General features: G+C 41.1%; 1 protein-coding gene and 1 pseudogene across 19 annotated transcripts in view; one reads left to right on the top strand and one right to left on the bottom strand.

The window, feature by feature from the left end:
- The first annotated feature begins 8708 nt into the window (after positions 1 to 8708).
- LOC149119682 (uncharacterized) overlaps positions 8709 to 21190 on the top strand; it is a 135157-nt gene continuing 122675 nt past the window's right edge. For 7 of the 19 annotated variants that reach the window (XR_016227653.1, XR_016227650.1, XR_016227648.1 and 4 more), the window contains exon 1: positions 8732 to 9053. Coding sequence is in view for 6 of the 19 variants with exons in the window: in XM_089323774.1 (XP_089179900.1) it covers positions 10324 to 10462 (139 nt within the window). In the remaining 13 variants the exon portion in view is untranslated. Of the gene's footprint in view, positions 9054 to 10245; positions 10463 to 21190 lie in introns of those variants that run through there. The other 12 variants (XM_089323774.1, XM_089323779.1, XM_089323778.1 and 9 more) reach the window with 6 other exon arrangements.
- Positions 15684 to 16985, bottom strand: LOC100345971 (ena/VASP-like protein pseudogene; annotated as a pseudogene).

Below are 21190 nucleotides of genomic sequence, written 5' to 3'. Positions count from 1 at the left end.
CCTGCCTGTAAGTATATGTTTATTTCCTCACTGGCGAATAAACTGTTCTTGTCTATACACAATACCAGTCTCTGCTAAGGATTTCTTTCTTTGCAGGAGACAAGAGCCTGGCTGAAAAATTACTGTTTATTGACCAAATCATAATGGAGAGCCTGTAGCCAGGAGTGTGTAACCTCGCAGTGTCCGTGTGTGAATAAATCTCGGTGCAGGCGTTTAGTGTTTTGGGAAAACTGCTTGGTCAGTTCAGGAGTCCGCCCCCCACGCTGTTCCTGAAGGGGACGACCTTTTGAAATATGTTTATGCTTTTGTAGTTTGTCTTGATAATTGTAGGAGGCCAGCCTCAGGCTCAGGCTGGAAACATTGTAAAACAGAAACCCATGAATTCTGTATAATTGTTCCTCATCCGCCATGGACTGGAAACATCGTGCTAGAGTGTGCAACTTTTGGAAACAATATGTTTTTGCAGCTGGTGCTTGATGTATGGCAGGTCAGTTCTTAGCACTGATTCATAACTTTCGCATAACACATTTCCCACCCAGCTTTAATCTCCATATTATCTCCTGCTTGCCACGTGGCTCCATGCTCCTCCCCCTTTGCTTACTGGAAGAGGGAAAGGAGAAGAGCCATTTATTATTATCTGGTTACATCCAGCCACTGAGGGGGTGGGACCTCTGTTTCTATCAGAAGTAGAGAAGCAAGGCCCTCCCTTCTGTCCCTCCCTTTGCAGAAACAGTGGGTCAGGGCCAGCCATGTTTGGGTGGCTGCCAGCCTACTTACAGTGTAGTTAGGGCTTGACAACCTTTACAGCCTTTCTGTTCTAGGACAACTAGTAGCCAAGAGGGAAGCAGGTTTAAAAATACAGCTGGCTTTTGGTTCCTGCTATGTGAATGTGGTTTCTGCTAGTGAGATGGGACCTCATATTTCATTCATAGTCAAGCCATACCTCACTGCAGGGGTTACCTTTGAAAAGTACAAACCCTGGGATTTCTCAGCGCCAACATCTGAAGATGTTTGGATGCTGGCAACACCCCTGTGGTGTATACTCCAGGTGTGGGATTTAAGTACTCCCTAGGGATTGAATATCCTAGGCACGGCAGTGTAAGCCCCTAAGCATTCTTGGGGAACTGGAACTTCAGGGTTTGAGGAACAGTCTGATGGGTGGTCTTAGAATTACACCAGTTTCTATCACCTTTTGAGCTTAGCCTCCAGGTGAGTGGTATAGTGTCACCTAGAGGTTGGTCTCTAATAGTGGTAGTGACAGCCCCCATGGTTATTTGGGGTGTGGGAAAATTCCCCAGTCATAAATGTAATTTTATTCTCTGATGTACTTGCATCTTAGCTATATGGAAGACTTCCCTAATGGCCAGTTACCGAGAATGTAGTGTTTAGGAAAATTCAAAGGGCCTTAGGTATGGGTAACACCCCAGATCTAGATCAACCTGCAGGGGAAATCCAAGTGGGATGGGACAGGAAACTCCACCTTGGGGTGCAAGAAGATTCTAAGTTGCCAAATTACATCTAATACAAGGAGTGCAGACACATTCTTAAACATAACTGGCTTATGTTGAGCCCTTTGTACTTTTTGTCTTCCCAAGTTATGGAGCAACTCAGTTATAGGTAATCCTACATCCATTCTCAGGGGCACAACCTTAGGATGCATGCTTAATAATTGAGAAGCTCTTAAACTGAATGGTTTAGTTGAGGAGAAGCTTTTTAACTCTTTAATACTGTTTGGCCAAAATATAAGCTGGAAAATGGAGAGACATGGCCAATAAATGGGACTTTTTGCCCTAATAGTATCTCATAACTTGATCTATATTGTAGAGAGCAACAAAAGTGGTCAGAATTTGTCTATGTACAGGCCTTAATGGCATTATAGCAACATTTTACTCACAACAAGAGTAAGGGTGCTGTATTATCCCCTCATTCTCTCAAAGATTAGGGAACAACCCATACATATAATGGATGATCCACTGCTAGCTTTTCCTCAACTATCTCAAACTCAACAAATCCCAATGCCAGGATCATCTCCAAAGGACACCAGATGCTCTCTGTACCTTCAGGCCCTGACTGTTCTATAACTTTTGTCACTCCATGACATCCATCCTTTAATCTTTCCAGTCTCCCTTTACTAGAGGATAGCCCAACTGGAGTTACTTGCAGGGGGTCCGCTACCAACCAAGAGAAGGTATGCTCTGTCCTTGAAGATAAATAGAATTGGGATAATTAGAGTACATGTCCCCTTCACTCTGACTTAAGTCAATGTAAACAAAAGCTAAGAAGATTTTCAGAGAACCCTACTCGAGTATCAGGCCCTAAGTTTAGCCTTTGACTTTTCTTGAGCAGATTTACATGTTATTTTATCTACTTCTTATACCACTGAAGAGAAACAGCATATCTGCACTTGGGCTCAAAAATATGCTGAAGCTATGGTGATTGAGCAACTTGGGTATTTTTCTGCAGGGCTTCAGCAGTTCCAACAGCTGCACCTGATCGGAATTATCAAGAGGGACATGCGGATTTATTTACAGCTACAAGACCATATGGTTTCAGGCCTACTGGCAGGGATGAAGACATTTATTACCAAACCTATAAATTATGATAAAATCAGAGAGGGAATGCAGGTGATGGATGGAAATTTAACCTTGTTCCAGAGATGGCTAGTCTGTATAGTAAAGAAATATACTAATGTAGACCTTGAATCTAATGAAAGACAGATTTTTTAGGTACTGATTTCATCAACCAGTGGCACATATTAGAAGAAAACTTCAGAAACTGGTCATGGAACCTCAAACTCCCATAAGACAATTGGTAGAAATAGCATTTCAAGTGTTCAACAATAGAGATGGGGCTGAAGAGGAAAGGATATTCAAGCATGAGAAGCCGTCCAGACAGCAGGCTGATAGGATGGCAGTGGAAGTAACTAACCCTTGGCAACCTTTGGGTCAGTCTATGGACCATCTGGCAATAGAAGGAGGGTTATTTCAGATGTAGAAATGCAGGACACTGGCACAAGGAGTGTTCCTCTGAAAGCAACTCCCCCCAACCCCACCCTGGTCCATGCCTCCAATTCAAGCGAAGTGGACATTGAAAAGGGACTGTACCCTACTCTGAAGGGAGCATGGGACACCCCCCCCCCACTCCACTTATGGCCTTATGTGAAGATTGATGCGGCTTGGGGAATCAAGTGGCTCCACAGAAAACAAGCCTCTCATGCCAAGAGCCATGGTGACTATTGAGATTATGGGTAAGCTAGTTAATTTCTTAACTACCACAAGAGGTGCTTACTCTGTACTAACTTCTCATGCTGGACCTTTATCCTCAGAGAGTTGTATTGTTATGGAAGTTTATGGTAAACTTTGTTCTAGGAAATTTACTTTACCCTTGGTTTGTCAAATAAAAGATGTTCTTATCTTTTACTAGTTCTTGGTAGTCTGAATGTCCAACTCCTTCAATCAGAAGGGATTTGCTCTCATCCCTGGGTGCTTCCCTCAAACTAATTGTTCCTAAGTCCAAGTTATATGTATGGTGTTAGTAAACATTGAAACAAACCCAAATTTGGTGTTCTCCCTAATGAAATAAAGATCAAATACACCCTCAAGTCTGGGATCAGGGAATCCTGATGATAGTTTCACATGCTATACCTGTCAGAGTCTTCTTAAAGGAAAAAAATTCATTTCTTTATCAGCATAAATATCCCATAAAACCAGAAGTTAAATTGGTACTTCTACCTTTAATTGATAAGTTTCTCAAACATTGACTCCTGGTTCCATGTCATTCCCCCTGTAATACCCCTATTCTGCCTGTTTTGAAGCCAAATAAGGAATATAGACTTGTTCAGGACTTCAGAGCTATTAATGAGAAAGTCATTCCAATTCATCCTATTTTCCCAAACCCTTACACTATATTGACACAGACACCTAAGTGTACTTCATACCATGAAGTCCTATACGTAAAAGATGCCTTCTTTTGCATCCTGGTAAACAGAGAATTCCAGTTTTTATTTGCCTTTAAATGGACTGGTCTATCTTCAAATATAACTCAGCAATATGTGTGGACAGTCCTACTCAAGGTTTCAGAGATAATCATTTGTTTGGTAATGATTTTGCAAACGAGTCAGAGACCTCCAATTAAAGAATGGAACAATTATGTATTGTGTAGATAATATTCTTATTTACAGCCCCTCGAAGGAGGACTCAGATGAAAATGCCATCTGTGTCTTAAACTTTTTAGGAAAACAGAGATACAGAGTTTCCTCAATCTAAGCTGAGATTTATGAACAAGATGTACACTACTTAAGATATTTATGACTGCAGAAAATCATACTCTTTCACTCAAGAGAAAGGGGGCTCTATTGTGTATAGGGCCACCACAGACAAAGAAACAACTAAGGACGTTGCTTGAAACAGCAGGGTATTGTAGACTATGGATTTCATGATTTGGATTGATAGCTGTACTTTTATTTGAAGCTTTAAAGAGTCCTGAAACAGACATTTTACTGGAAGGGGACCAGAAGGAAGACTTCCAAAGGATTTAAAGAACTATCAACTGTAGCAGTAGGAATCCCTAACTTGGACAAGCCATTCACCCTACAGCAGAGAAACAGTAGCACAAGTAGTTCTGACTCAGAAATTGATTCTGTGTCCATGACCAGTGGCCCATTTTTCTAAACAGGTTCAGTTGCTGTAGGATGGCCTGCATGGTTAAGGGTGGTTACTTCATCAGCACTATTGGTGGACTAAACCACTAAGCTGACTTTGGGCCAGCCACTTGAAGCTCAATTCTACACCATGTACAAGGAGTCCTAGAAATTAAGGGACATCAATGGCTAACAGCATGACACCTCACAAAATATCAGGCTTTTTGGTCTGACTCACCAGAGGTATCACTTAAGATATGCCAAGTCCTCAATTTGGCTATTCTATTACCACCTGAAAGTACTGAAGAACTAACTCACTCCTGTGTAGAGACCATTGAGCACATCTATTCTGGCAGGCTTGAGCATCTGGAAAATCCAGATGTTGAGTGGTTTACTGATGGCAGTAGCTTTATGAAGAAAGGGGTTAGGAAAGCAGGGTATGCCATAGGGGATCTCACACAGGTGATAGAAGCTCTTGCATTAACATCTAACACTTCTGATCAAATGTTTGAACTTACTGCTTTGACTAGAGCCTGTCAACTATGGAAAGGCCAATGAGTTAATATTTGTACGGACTCCAAATATGCTTTCCTCGTGTTACATTCACATACAGGAATTCAGAAAGAAACAGGCCTTCTGACTGCAAAGAACTCTCCCATTAACTATAGAAAAGTGATATTATCTCTTCTTCAGGCAGTCTGGAATCTTTATAAGTGGCTGTGATTCACTGCAGAGGACACCATAAGAAAGATAGTCATGTTAGCAGAGGAAATGCATTAGCAGATAAGGCAATAGAAAGAACTGCTGCACAGTAAGTTCTAGAAATGTCTTTTTTAAAAAGATTTTTATTTATTTGAAAGACAGATTTACAGAGAGGTAGAGACAGAGAGGTCTTCCATCCAATGGTTCACTCCCCAATTGGCTGCAACAGCCGGAACTGTGCTGGTCCAAAGCCAGGAGCCAGGAGCTTCCTCCAGGTCTCCCACGTGAGTGCAGGGGCCCAAGGACTTGGGCCACCCTCTCCTGCTTTCCCAGGCCATAGCAGAGAGCTGGATTGGAAGTGGAGCAGCCGGGACCCAAACCGATGCCCATATGGGATGCTGGTGCTTCAGGCCAGGGCTTTAACCTGCTGTGTCACAGCGCCGGCCCCAGAAATGGCTTTAATACCTCAGCCTATAAAGGTAACTAAAAACCCCCAGTAGACTGAGTCTGAGGTAGAATGGGCACAACAGTGTTAAAATAAGGATGCCAAAGGGTGGTAGATTCTAGATCTTAAGATCATGCCCCCAATGACCTCTCAACAGAAAATTATTAAGGAAATGTATGACTATCCATCTAGGAAGAGGAGCCCTTATGGTTTCTCAGGCATTTGGAGGGAAAGGACTACACGTTGTTTTAAGGGATATAACTTGTTTCTGTCCACTCTGTTTGCAAAATAACCCTGGTGATCCCATTAAGCCACCTCCTTTGCTCACTTCTCTGTGAAAGAGAGGAATATATACAGGTGAAAACTGGCAGGTAGACCTCACTAGCATGTGTTCAACAAATAATTACAAGTATCTACTGAGCTTTACTGATATATTTCACAGGATGGATAAAGCCTATTAAAGGAAATAATTCTTCACGTTGTCTTTCAAAGGTCACTCCAGAGTGACAATTGAGCTTCATTTGTGTCTAAAAAAACTCAGCAGGTAGATATCTCTTTAGGGATCTCTAATCATCTCCATGCCTCATGGAGAACTTAGTCATCAGGTAAAGTAAAACAGTCTGATTCTTTTAAAAAATTCTGTTTAAGCTTTGCCAGGAGACCTTGCAGCATGGTTCAAACTATTGCCTATTAACCACCTTAGGATAAGAATGGCACCTAAGACTGCTTTAAAGCTTAGGCATTTGAAATGCTATTTGGAAGACCCTTCATTACTGCTGACATCCTGTTTCTTTTGGAGACACAAGGTCAGGTAAGGCATATTATTAATCTAGGTCAGGTAAAAAAAGACTGATGGAGCATGGCAAGAAAATTTTCCCATTACCAGATCCCTAAAGTCATGAACAGCCTATCTCCCAAGGAGACCTAGTTACATTAAAGACTTGGAAGAAAATATTCCCTTCTGACCAATTGCAGCCTAAATAGAAGGACTGTAGTCAGGGCCTACATAGTACTCCCATTGCAGTTAAGTTACAGTGCATTGCCAGCTGGGTACATTGGTCAAGGATTAAACTTCTAACTCTTGAATCTTCACAGGTACATACAGAGAATAAGTCTGCCTACACTTGTGAACCAAATGAAGGTATTAAAAACCTCTTCAAAATGTCAAAAGGTAAGCTAAGTGTGTGTGTGTTTTTTTTTTTTTTTCACATCACAGCTGTTGCTTTTCATGGCAGACATGTTTTACCTACCTCTTCTCTTGAGTCTCTCAGGAAGTTGCTACTGGCAACAAAACTCCTTAGTTCTTTTATCATCATAGTAGAAGATTCTGCTATGCTTCATGACACCATTTTAAAAAAATCTATTTCCTGGGGCAACTGAGCCTACATTTCAGTCTAGCTTTTCCAGCAAGTACTAAAGTCTGTGGATTCTCTAAGGTAGTCGTGGACAATCGATTAACCTTGGAATATTTACTGGTGTAGCAAAGAAGAGCATGTGCAGTGATTAATAGAATCATGCACATCTAGTTTAACGGCAGTATGTTCACTGAAAAAGATATTATAAATCTATGCTGTGACTATATGGTTTTATAATCTGTGCAGAGATATTCTATCCACACCTACTGTCTGGGAAAACAACAGAATAGATCTTTATTTTCTTAAAGAGGATTACACCTGTGATTAATCTTTTTCCAATTATGCTCATCCTTGTCAGTTTCAAAATTTGGGAGACTTCTTGAGAGTAATGACGGCCTCACAGGGGCCACAGCCATTGGCAGTGACAGATGAAAATACTCCAACTTATGAGATAGATAGGTGAGATAGGTAGATTCAGAAGCCAGGATAGGCAGGAGAATGATTCTGATCAATAGGCTGTAGATATAGAAGACAAAACTTCATCTTTCAACACTCCTTTAAGATTAACAGTTGGAAGTCTCTCGGGGAAATAATGTGGGATAAATAGGCAGGCAACTAGTTAGGTCTTTGCATCTTGATAGGCAATCGGCTGGTTAGGTCTGGATCTGGACCAACACCTGCAGATGTCTAGGTTTGTGGATTCAGGTAGGCAAGCAGCTAGTTAGGTCTGTATATCTGGATATGCGAGCAACTAGTTAGGTCTGGATCTGGATCAACACCTGCAGATGTCTAGGTTTGTGGATTCAGGTAGGCAAGCAGCTCGTTAGGGCTGTTTAGTTGGATAGGCGAGCGGCTAGTTAGGTCTGTATTATCTGGATAGGCGAGCGGCTAGTTAGGTTTGTATATCTGGATAGGCGAGCAGCTAGTTAGGTCTGTATAGCTGGATAGGCGAGCGGCTAGTTAGGTCTGTATTATCTGGATAGGCGAGCGGCTAGTTAGGTTTGCATATCTGGATAGGCGAGCGGCTATTTAGGTCTGTATAGCTGGATAGGCGAGCGGCTAGTTAGGTCTGCATATCTGGATAGGCAAGCGGCTAGTTAGGTCTGCATATCTGGATAGGCGAGCGGCTAGTTAGGTCTGTATTATCTGGATAGGCGAGCGGCTAGTTAGGTCTGTATTATCTGGATAGGCGAGCGGCTATTTAGGGCTGTGTATCTGGTTAGGCGAGTGGCTAGTTAGGTCTGTGTAGCTGGATAGGCGAGCGGCTAGTTAGGGCTGTGTATCTGGATAGGCGAGCAGCTAGTTAGGGCTGTGTATCTGGATAGGCGAGCGGCTAGTTAGGTCTGTATAGCTTTATAGGCGAGCAACTAGTTAGGTCTGTATATCTGGATCAGTGAGCAGCTAGTTTGTATATCTGGATGGGCAAGCAGCTAGTTTGGGCTTAGATCGGGATAGGCAAGCAGCTAGTTTGGTCTTAGATTGGGATAGGCGAGCAACTCGTTCGGTCTGCATATCTGGATAGGCAAGCAGCTAGTTTGGTCTTAGATCGGGATAGGAGAGCAGCTAGTTTGGTCTTAGATCGGGATAGGCGAGCAACTAGTTAGGTCTGCATATCTGGATAGGCAAGCAGCTAGTTTGGTCTGCAGTTCCTGATGTTATAAGTGGCTGCCACTCCACCACACCCCTACCCCTTGGCTGTCAATTAAAATGTCCACTTTCCCATAATGGACATGTTGCATAGAAGACCTGTGTACCAGAGCATATAAAAGGAGTTGAAGATGGAGTAGTGGTCTTTGTTTTCCACCATGGACTTGAAGGCACTGCTTTTGTCTTTATGGCGCTGGAATTTTCGGCAAGGGAGTGTTTCCACTCTGCCGCCTTTCTATTCTTGAACAAACCTTCCCTCTCACAGGTACCACTTTTGGTTTCTCTTCCCTTGCTAGTTTGTGGGGAACTGTTTGGTCCACTCATGCATAATTCGCTGTGTAGGGCAGCCCACACTCGTATGTGAATGTATGCTTGTTTGCTCCTTGCAGAATACCCTGTTCTTGTTTGCACATAATACCAGAGTCTGGTTAGTTTTTCCATCTTTGTGGGAGACAAGAGCCTGGGTGAAAAATTAAGGAGTCCATTGCCTACATCAACTGAGCTGAGTCTCATGACGAGTAGGAATTTATAGATTTCAAACATCAGGGAGACTTGAGATACTGCAGTAACTTCTTGGAACTTTACATAGGTACATTATTGATTAACGAGGCATGTAAAAGGATGCAATGTGAGTGAAACTGGAGATGTTGGCAGAGGTTGATTTGTATGTTATCCAGAAAAGGAGAAAAGCTGAAGGATTTGAAGCAGGAAATACGATGGTCAGTTAGCATTTGAGAAAGAAATGCTGGTGGTGATACAGACTACATCCTCCTACTGAGTTATGAAGAGCCCAAGGCTTCCATCTGGGAGGTTCTCTCTGATTACTAGCTCTGAAAGAAACTGCTATGCCCAGTTCAGTCATCCACAAAGATCACCAAGGAGCCGATACCGCTGTAAAGCACACGAGAGTTTTATTGCAGGTCTGGGCCTGGTCTCTCAATCAACACTGACGCAGCGGGTCTGAATTGAGAGCCCCGACCCTTCAGGTAACAGGGTTTCTATAGGGTTTTCAGAGGCATTCCATACATCATGGTACCATTTAGCAAATTATCTCATCCCGCGGGAAATTCAAAGGACATCTCCTAGAACTGATTAGTGCATCCTACTAAAGGTGGTTGGATGGCTTTGGGGTTGATTCCTTTTGAAGTGATTGGCCGAAGCATAGGGTCCTAGCTGCTGGGTGCATGTGCCGAACTGCAGGGTCTCAGGAAGCTGTTTATGACCTTATCTGCCTGAGAAGACACCAGGAACTCTAGGTATTTCTCTGTTATCTGTTAATCAGCTGTTGCTAGGAGAGTTTATTGCAAGGGGAGTTCATTTACTTACTATTAGAGCTTCTGGCTTAGGGTTCAAGGCCTGGTCAGGCCCAAGTTACAAGATGGAGGCCTAATTGAAAATAGTTACACCTGGATCCAGGCTCAGGTCTCACAAAACCAGCTGAGGACCCTCATGTAACTTATAGGGAGGCCCACATGGTGAGTAACCAAGGCCTCTAGCCAATAGCTTATGAAGAAATAAGGCCTACCAAGCATCACATGAGTGAGCAGATGAATTTAGTAGGAGATAATTCAGCCTCTGTCAAGACTTCTGATGATTTCAGCCCTAGTTGCTATTTGGCCAGCAACCTCATGTTCACCCTGAACCTGAACACAGAACTGATACTCAGAAACTATGGTAATGTAAGCATTTTTTTCACCCATTAACTTCTGGGAAAATTTCTTGTACATCAAGACATGTAGCAAATTCCATATGAAAATCACAGGGTAGGATTCAGGATTATTAGGTTTTAGTAAATACATGAGTACATTTTTCTCCTTAATTAATATTGACTTTCAGCATCTGTACCAGTTGATTCTACATCCATGGATTCAACAAACTGCAGATTTTAAAATATTTGAAAAAATTCCAGCTGTACCATACTGTATACCTATTTCCTTGTCATGATTACCTAAATAATATAGAATAGCAACTACTCATGTAACATTTATATTAGTAGCTATCATAAGTAATTTAGAGATAATTTAAAGTATATAGGATATGCATGAGTTATATGCAAATACCCAATAATTTTGCTTAAGGAACTTAAACAGCTACATATTTTGGTGTCCATGGGTGTCCTGGAATAATGAGACATGGCTTCTTATACATCAGTGCCTATTTTCACCATTAGAAATGTGGTGAATAACACCTTCCATGTTATAGCACATAGATTTTTAGATTTTAGCTCTGAAAATCCCGCATCTCAGGAAACTGTTAGTCTCATTGACACCAGGACACTTGATCACCTTAGTTGGAATAAACAAGTTAAAAACGGTTTAATTTTTATACCTCAGTAAACCTCCTTTCCTTGTTCTTTGACTTTGAGGTACTTATCGAACTCACATGTCCTTTACAGTAGATTTATGGGGGAGTAAAGCAGGAGATGGTATATATACTCAAGAGCCCTTGTGGCAGAACACAGAGGTCAAAGGAGGGATTTTAGTGCAGAACAGCCCCATGGGAGAGGACTGTATTTGGATTCTCAAGCTAATGACCAACAGGCGCTGACATTTCTAGGCGAACATTTGTGGCTTATTATTCCATTTAAAATTGACAGTAAAAATTACCCTTCACTGGGCTTACCAGTTGCCTATCATTTATCGCCCCACAATGAGGTTTTTAATAGTAACTTTCGTGAATGAAATCAATGACCAATAATATATTTTGAAAATTCCACAGCAGTTCTTCCCTTTTCAGTATGGAAAGGTCAAGATCCTTGAAAGGGGGTAACAATTTTATTATGAGCAATCATTTTATTTTTATTTAATAACTTGCCAGCAGGCAAAAATGGCTTGAGATCAAGCCCTGTACTATTGAATACTCTGATTCATAGACAAGGTCAGAGCAACTTTTTAGCAAACTGCAAATATGGTCATTTCAATTTTAGAATGAAAATCAGAAACATTTGTTTCTAAAAAAAAAAAAAAGTGTTAGTCTTTCTCACTCTTGGGTTACTGCTAAATCAACCTTGTAGATTGCTTGTAGTGTTCCTGACAGTGAATTCTAATAGTTTACTTTCATTTTTAAAAATTTAAGTAAATTATCTCTTTCAATTAAGACATTGCCAACCAGTTGCTAAGAAACATTCCTTCTTTTTGTCTACATTTACTTGCCACGATAGATTTACTTTTAAGTTTCTCTCTTGCATTAGTCACCATGTAAAAAAAAGCTTGTGTTAAAAGGATTGTTATAATGGCCGGCGCCATGGCTCACTAGGCTAATCCTCCGCCTGCGGCACCGGCACCCCGGGTTCTAATCCCAGTTGGAGCACCAGATTCTGTCCCGGTTGCCCCTCTTCCAGTCCAGCTCTCCGCTGTGCCCCGGGAGTGCGGTGGAGGATGGCCCAAGTGCTTGGGCCCTACACCCGCATGGGAGACCAGGAGAAGCACCTGGCTCCTGGCTTCCGATTGGCGCAGCAATGGCTGTAGCGCCCATTTGGGGGGTGAACCAATGGAAGGAAGATCTTTCTCTCTGTCTGTCTCTCTCTAACTCTGCCTGTCAAAAAAAAAAAAAAGATTGTTATAATTATCTACCAGAAGATTAAATATTATTTTATACTACAGAAAAAGTTTCAATCAGTAATTTTCCATCTGAACGTATGAGTAATCAGAATTAGTGAATATTCATTAGGTTTTACTCTTAGACTTTTGATCTTTGGTGCCAAATACAGATCTGGGACCTGCCTATATCTGTGAGCTTATGGACTAAATGATCTGGACTGCTTTTTCTTTTTCTTCATTTTTTAAACTTCTTTATTGATGTCATAGAGAAAGAGTGAGTGCCCATTCACTGTTTCACTCCCTAAATGCCCATAACTGGGGCTAGGCCAGGACAAATCTGAGAGCTGGGAACTTAATCTAGATCTCCTGCGTGGGTGCCAGGAACCCAATTACTTGAACAATCACTGCTGCGCATAAGGGTGCACATTAACAGGAAGTTGGAGTATGGAGGGTGAACCTGGTATCCAGCCCAGGTCCTCCAGTGCGGGACGTGGGCATCCACCAGTGTCTTAATCACGAGGCTAAACACTCACCCCAAGTAACATGTAAAGATTTTAACACTGCAGTTCTCAAACTTAAACATTTTAAAATAATACCCCAACATACTTATTAAAATATAATTCCTATTATCATCTTGCAGTGCCAGTGTTCCGTTGGGAACACCCTTGCAGAATAGGCAAGAGGGCTATGAATAGCTTCTAGCTCAAGCTGTTTCAAAGTGGTCCATCTTCCCTGCCTCAGACACACCTCAGTTGCTAGTCAAAATGTAGGCTCCTTCCTGGGCCATTCCCATGTCTTAAAAATTAGAATATCTAGGAATTGGCCTAAGAATGTTCCTTTTAAGTAAGTTGCCAGGGTAATTTTGATAACCTCAAAAGTTTCACAGTTACTACTCTAGGTACTAACAGAAGCCATAGTGTAAGTTACAAAAACTGTTAATACTTCCCCTCTGCCACTATCAAGGAAGTTAAACCTATAGTCCTTGATTTTGCTGAGCGACAGATTGGTGTATTGGTAATCATGCCCTAAATACAGGGTTACTAAAAATTCAGCTTCCAAGTCACATCCCTCTGAAGTCACTGTCAGCTGTGAGCAGTAGCAAATTGGTCTGCCAATGGCTGGGGAGCCTGTGAATGGATTCTGTTCACAGCTCTGACTTTGATGGGGGGCGGGGCTAGACTGCTTCATCTGCATTTCTTCCTAACATGATCTTCCTGTCACATTCCATATTATCTGGGGCCCACAAAGCCCAATAGTTGTATTTGAGAGTGACAACATTACTGCTGCTTTGCAGGATTCAAACAGGTGCAAATGGCTTACTCTGTTAAATTTTTTTCTTAAGTAGGACTTTCTAGAGACCCTGGAAAGAATGCAGAGGATTTAATCAATGGCACCAGCAAACAGTGTGGTCAAGAGAATGGGGACTGCTTGATACTCTTGGTCAGAGCTGCCAAATTGATTTTTATGGATGGCTTCCTCCCCACCCCCCCCAAAGAAAAAGTTCTTCTGAAAAAAATAGTAATCACCCCAAAAACATCCTCATTAACAGGAGTATAAAGTAAAACTCAGCAAGGAATATAAAATCCATAGCAGATGATAAATAGTTTTTTAATAGTCAGTACACATTACTGCTCCTTTCTGATGGGTCAGTATTAATGCATTACCATTTATTTATTCCAGAGACATATTGTGAGCTAGAGGCAGATTCATAAGGAAGAACAGCAGAAGATAGTTCATCAGTCATTGTAAAGATTACAGTACTCTAACAGGCCTTCACAATCATAGTGGGTTCCACAGTGATATCTACAGTACTTGGTACATGCTTATTGCTGTCTCATGTCAGGGCAGGGGGAACAGATTAAAGAACAAATTTTCCTTCTGTCTTATTGCTCTACCTTCTCAAGGGTGTTGATCTTGTCCACCTGGTTCAAAGGCACCTTCGCAAAGGATGAAAACTCAAAATCCAGGGAAAACAATTGTCTTTAATGTAGAAACGGTTCAGTCGTTCACACATCACTGAGATTCACATACCACTAGTCTGAACTTAATCATCTGGATGCAAAGGAGGCTACAAAATACAGATTATACCTGAATGTTTGGCCATTTGATTAAGAAGAAGGGGAGAATAGACTTTTGGGGTACAACTACTGGTATAGAATTGAGGGCTCTCCCTTCAATTCTACAGTATTCTGCCTATCCTATAGGTACTGGCAGTTACGTAAAGGTTTTACACAGAGTAGTGTGAAGGACAAGTTAGAGTGGGATAATATACCAGGAGACCACCTAGGATACTTTTGCAACAGGAAAAGTGATCAAATCCTTAACCAAGGGAGTAGCCTACTTTTATGATTCATACTATTTCATAACTGAAATACTCAGCACATTGAAAAGGAGGGTGGTATCTGTTCATTGGAATGAAGGAGTGGCAACCAGTAGATATATTCCCATTTTTTTCTACCACTCTATTCTAGGGAAAATACTCTGATCATTCTTCTCTTTTGAACAGATACAGCTAATGCCCAACGGGGTATTAAATGGCTCCTCATAAACCATTGCACATATATGGCCTTGATTTTTCCTAACTGCAGAAGTCTTCTGAGAATATTATAGCATCAACTTCAGCAGATGTGGTATCATAGATGCAACCTCAAAATATGCATTTTCACAAATTCCACATGTGATTCTTAAAACTTAACAGGAGAAATACTATTAAATCATAAGCATATGAAAATAAGTTTAAAGGCATTGATAGTATAAATATATGTTGGAAATTTCATAGGTTTAAGAAGGAATGGTAGAATAGAAAATTTTGATGGGTAGCATGTGTGTTGATGAGCACTTTGATGTAGAGTCCATAGAATTTGTGAAAACCAAGATGTATTTAGGCCTGCTTAATATGTGCAACTGCTATTGAATGCTCATGTCAATCACAACTATAATTCATGTAACTCTTTTTGAGGGGTTGGGGGACAGTGAACTCTTTACTACTGTGTGGACACAGATACCACAGTGCATGGACAGATGGTTTTACCACCACGATGGCCAGGGATGGAGCTAGGTTTGGACAGCTCTGCAGTGTGTGGTGACACTGCACTGTGCCCAGCTCACCACTACTAGTTAAGATACTACCAGCACTAACTAGAAGAAAACTTGGAGACCATTTAAACAGCAGCTGATTTGGAAGTATCCTATCTATAAGCCAAAAGAAATGTGCACTTAAATAAGCCAATATAACATACAAAAAAAAAAGAGGAGAACTGAGGGTCTGTGTTGGATAGAATCTTGAAAAACCCAAGAATTGACTATTTGCTCATTTTATTATGTAACAGAGTTTGAGATTTGTACATGAGAAACACCTACGCTTCAGTGTGTTTTCTGTGTCCTCCATCATCTGAGGGAACCAAAGTGTCCACTGATTTCCAACTCAGCCAGGGCCTGATGAGATCAACGATCTCCTCCTTGGCCCTGTCAGGCTCTCTTATGCTTGCTCCAGTATCTCCTGTTTCATGCAGTCCAACTCTAAGAAACACAACAGGCTTCACGGTGAGGCTGCAACTGAAGGGGCTCTTAGCTTTGGGCTGCTTTTCCACAGTTGGAGTTCTACATTGGCATGAGGAGCAGATTTTTTTCATCTACTGAGTTACTCTGGTACCAGAGCTTCTGGGCAGCCTTTGAGGATTTACGTGACCAGCTGGATGCTCACGTCCAGAGAGATGGAGAGGTGCCAGTGTCTTATATTTAGCTTTCACCTTTCTTCTTGTCAGCTGGCTTGTCTGTCCCAGAGGCTTCATTTTTGGCCAGCAGTTGGTTGATCTCCACAAGGCCTCCACCACTGCCCATGCCATTCAACCACTTGGCATTGAACTTCGAGGTTCCATGAGGACTAGAGCCTCCAGAGTCATTTTTTGGCTGCTGGGCTCTTCTCATCTTGGCCTCAGCCAGGGATATAGCCAGTACCGACATGGAGCTCTTGTCCAGGCCATTTCCCTGGGCTCTTCTGCTGGCAGAGAGGTGGGGTGACCCCATGGGTGGAGGCCTGCTCCCAGAGACATGGCCTTTAGCTGCAGATGGGGGATGCCCAAGTGGCAGAGTGGGCTCTGTGGCTGAGATTCTCCTCTCTGGAGATTCCCGATAGTGCTGCTGCTGCTGCTGCTGCTGCTTCTCCATCCCGTGCCTTCTCTGGATGTCTAACTCATCAGAAGAGGGACCGTTCTGCATTTGAAACTGGGTGGAGGGACCTCTTTCTTGGGCATACATGATGTTCAGGGAACACAACATTCACTGCCATGGAAAATGCAGTCACCTCTTCCCTTTCTTGCACAGTTTAAGCTGTTGAACTATTGGGTATCTCGCCACTGATGGATGGTTGATGTTACCTGATTGTACTTCATCCCCTGATGGAATCATTCAGCACAGCCTACTGATCCTGTAGCATGATTCCAATGTCTGAAAGTGGTGCTGGCAGTGTTGTGATAGATGTTGTTCTGGCTGAACCTCTGCTGGCTGGGCTTGATTGGTTCCCATTTCTTACTGATATGGTCATAGAGTATCACGGAAGCCCAGGCTTTGCAGACTGTTCACTCAGCATCACTGTTGGGCTGTGGAAGCAGTGAATGTTCATCTGTTGGAGTGGGGGTGGGGGTTGAGAGGTACATCATGGTTACTAGCTGCAGGAAAGGGCAGTAGCAATGACAACAAACAGCTGGATTCTGGCCCTGCTATCCTCTCCACATCATTCATATTAATCAATCAATGGAAACTTTGTCTTCTTAGTATCATCATGCAGTCAATGTTTCTGTATAAACTCAACTTACCTATTGCCCTTTCCTGCTTCATTTCACCTTAACCTATCTGGTCCTATTCTCTTTCTTCTTCTTTTTTTTATTTGACAGAGAGTTAGACAGTGAGAGAGAGAAACAGAGAGAAAGGTCTTCCTTCTGTTGGTTCACCCCTCAAATGGCTGCTACAGTTGGTGCACCGCACCGATCTGAAGCCAGGAGCCAAATGCTTCCTTCTGGTCTCCCATGCGGGTGCAGGGGCCCAAGCACCTGGGCCATCCTTCATTGCCTTCCCGGGCCACAGCAGAGAGCTGGACTGGAAGAGGAGCAACTGGGACTAGAACCCGGCACCCATATAGGATGCCGGCACCACAGGTGGAGGATTAACCAAGGCCCCCCTGGTCCCATTCTCTTTCATTCCCTACCCTCTTCGTTCTGTATCAGGTAGGGCAGATCATGCCCTGTTTTGCTGTGCCTTGACTTGCTCAGCTCTTCCTTGTTCTAGGCATCTCTGACTTGCCCCACTTTATTCAATGCTGACTCATACGTTTACCAAAAGGTCCTGTTAAATACCTCCTGGCCTTTTCCAAATCTTCCTTACTCCATTGACATTGAACCAACCCTACATTTTCCTACTGTGTCCCGAATAACCTTTCCCTGCGTTATATTTTTCTGCCCTGCTCTTCAGTATCTTTGTGTCTCCAGGTTCCTAAGTGATGAGCCCTTCCTATCAAATAGACCATGAGTAAAGATCTGATGTCTGTTATTCAGCAGTGAGATTCAGGCTGTGCCTGAGATGCTAACAGTGATCCCAACACTAGCAGAGTAGCCCTGAATGCTCAATGTGTAGTTGTCCAAATCTAACAATGCAATCTCTTTTATTCTAGGTTTTAAAACTATCATAAACCTTTTTTGTTAAGTAGGACTCATGACCAGCTGTGGTTACAGAGGTAACAATTCTAAACATTATTTTTAAACCACAGATTACATTGGACTTCTATAGTTTATGAAACAACAAAATCAGTTTAAGGTGTAAAAAAAGGGAAGAGAAAACAGACTGAATTTATGTATCTCTGAAATGATGAACAACAGGAACAATATATGGACTGTTACTATCTCCTACACTAGCAGTATATTATGACACTTCAAAGTTATCTGAAACATATTTTACTAGCGTCATCTTCAGTAAAACTTAGATATACACATTTCATAAGACAGAAACTATTATAAAACATATTTGACAACAAAAAAGCTATACTGAATGCCAAAAGCAGTAGATAAATTTGTTTCATAAAACAAAGAAAACTGAACAGAGCAATTCAATCTTAAGTTAAATTTTTATCAACTTCAATGGTAATATTTTTATTTATGTATCTATATTATAATTAATCTGTACCTTTTAGTTTAGCGACATAGAGTTAGCTACTTAGAACAGAGTACCTGAATAACCTAAGTGACCACAGATAGATCCAAGAGTTTACTTTATAATTTCACTTTAATTAACACCAATTTCTCTTCTAAGGAGTATAAAGGGATGAATGGTGAGCCCAAAGATTGAATATAAATCCTTGTGATATCTCTTTCCTTGAGCACACTGTTGAATAAATGTATTAAATCCCATTAATCACTGCACATACACTACTACCTTACTCTATCAGTAGATATTCTAAGGATAGAATTTGTTCATGATCACATGTTAGGGAATCCACAGACTTTCAATGTAACTGCAGAACCTGGTCAGTAGTCTAGGCATAGCTGCATAAGACAATAGGTGTCTTATTGGGACATAGTAAGATCTCCTCCCATTATGATGGAAGAGCTTACCAGGGAGTTTTCCTGCCAATAGCAGCTTTCCAGTAAAATCAGGAAAAGAGGCATGTAAAACATATCAGGGGATGGCTCAAGTAGTAGAGTCCCTGACACCAGTGTTGGAGATCTTGAGTTCTTCATTCCTGGCTTATGCTTGACACAGTCCCTGCTGTTGCAGGCATTTGGAATGTGAATCAAAAGATCGGAGATCTCTGTAAGTCTTTCTGTTGGTTGATCTTTCTCTCTGGCTCTGAGACCTCTGCATTTCAGATAAAATTAGGAAAAAAGAGACAAGGAAAGTCATTATTTAATGACAAAGTGGTCAGTTAAGCAAGAGGAAATAACAATTGTAAATACATATGTATCTAATATTGGAGCATTGAGATATGTAAAGGAAATATTAAGAGAGAGAGAGAGACAGACATCCCAATTAAATAATTGTTTTGAATTTAACACCCAATTTTCAGCAATGGGTGGATCATCCAGACAGAAAACAACAGAGAAACAGTTGAGTTAAACTACATCTTGAACCAGTTGCAGCTAATAAACATCTTCAGAGCATCTCATCCAACATCTACAGAATACATTCTCTTCTCAACAGCACATGAGAGATTCTATAAGGTAGATTATATGGCAGATCACAAGACAGGTTTCAAGAAAGTTTGAAAAATCAAAATCATATCAAGTGCTTTCTCCAAGCAAAATGCAGTAAAACTAGAAATTAATAAGAAAAACTTTGGCAACTATAAAGATACATGGAAATTAAATAACACACTCTTGAACAATCAATCGATGAGGAAAAATTAAGAAATTTTTAAAATTCTTGAAACCAATGAAAATGAAGAAACAATATACTAAAACCTATGGGATACAGAAAAAGTAGTACTAGGAGGGAAGTTCACAGCAATCAATGTGTACATCCAAAAGGCAGTAAGAACTAAAATATCACAACACCTCAAGGAAGTAGAAAAATAAGAATAAGCCAATTGAAAGTAAATTAGAAGGAAAGAAAAAAAAAACTCAGCAGAAATAGAGACTAAAAACATCAATACAAAAGAGCAAGGCAACACAGCTGACTCTTTGAAAATATAAAATGAATAACTCTTAGCTAGACAAAGAACAAAAGAATAATGCTAAAATATGAGAGTACTTTAGAAAGCTTATTTAAAAAACTACATTTGAAAAAAGTTTATCAGCAATATTTATGTTTATATCAGCAAAATTTAAAACTATCAGTAGTAGTAGTGCACAGGATAGAGCAAAAATGTAGATATCAATAACAAGAAAAAGTGAAAATCTGTTGCAGTAATATGCATGCAAAATGTTAAGCATCAGAGGTAGGTCAATTTCAGTAATAATCAAAGAGGAACAAATATGTAGGACGGTATGAAGTAATTAAAAGTGGCACTCTGATTCCTTTGATTGGGAGAGTAAGGTAAGAGTCAGAAGTGACTCACATTTTGAACTTGAGTAGTAAAATGAATTTCTTGAGCATTACGGAACACCACCATTAACCTAGCTTGATGGGATAATTCTCATATATAATTATATAAAAGTATAAGAGAAAAAAAGCCATTATGCTGTTCCTGCAATTTTTTTCTAAATTTGTCGGTAATCCATGAAATGCAATTAGAGGGGCAGGCACCGTGGCACAGTAGGTTAATCCTCCACCTGCGATGCCAGCATCCCATATGGGCACTGGTTCTAGTCCCAGCCGCTCCTCTTCCAATCCAGCTCTCTGCTATGGCCTGGGAAAGCAGTAGAAGATGGCCCAAGTCCTTGGGCTCCTGCACCCACATAGGAGACAGGGAAGAAGCTCCTGGCTCCTGGATCGACACAGCTCCAGCTGTTGCAGCCATTTGAGGAGTGAACCAACGGAAAGAAGACCTTTCTCTCTGTCTCTCCCTCTCACTGTAACTCTACCTCTCAAATAAATAAATAAATAAATAAAATCTTTAAAAAAAAAGACATGCAATTAGAGCTGTCTTGTGTATTTCTATCCAAGTTAACCAAGTGAAATAAACTCATGCATTTAGGAAATGATGTGTAGAAAAACCCTGTTTTAATATTAAAGCAATCTGAAATTAGCCCTTTATAGCAACTAATAGTAATTTATCGACTGAACAAGGAATAGAATCTAATTACACCTTTATGGTTCTCTTACTAGAATCCTGGAGAAAATTTTTATAATTTCATGTGTGGTTCTAAATTTATAGCACATACATTTAAATATAATCATGCACTAAGCAATAATTACTATTGTTTACTAAATTATG

The sequence above is a fragment of the Oryctolagus cuniculus genome, chromosome X (genome assembly GCF_051225735.1).
Source record: "Oryctolagus cuniculus isolate XC-2025 breed Fujian yellow rabbit chromosome X, ASM5122573v1, whole genome shotgun sequence".
In the NCBI taxonomy this organism is placed as follows: Eukaryota; Metazoa; Chordata; class Mammalia; order Lagomorpha; family Leporidae; genus Oryctolagus; species Oryctolagus cuniculus.
The sequence above is the reverse complement of the archived record's forward strand: the minus strand, read 5'-3'. Positions and strand labels throughout refer to the sequence as shown.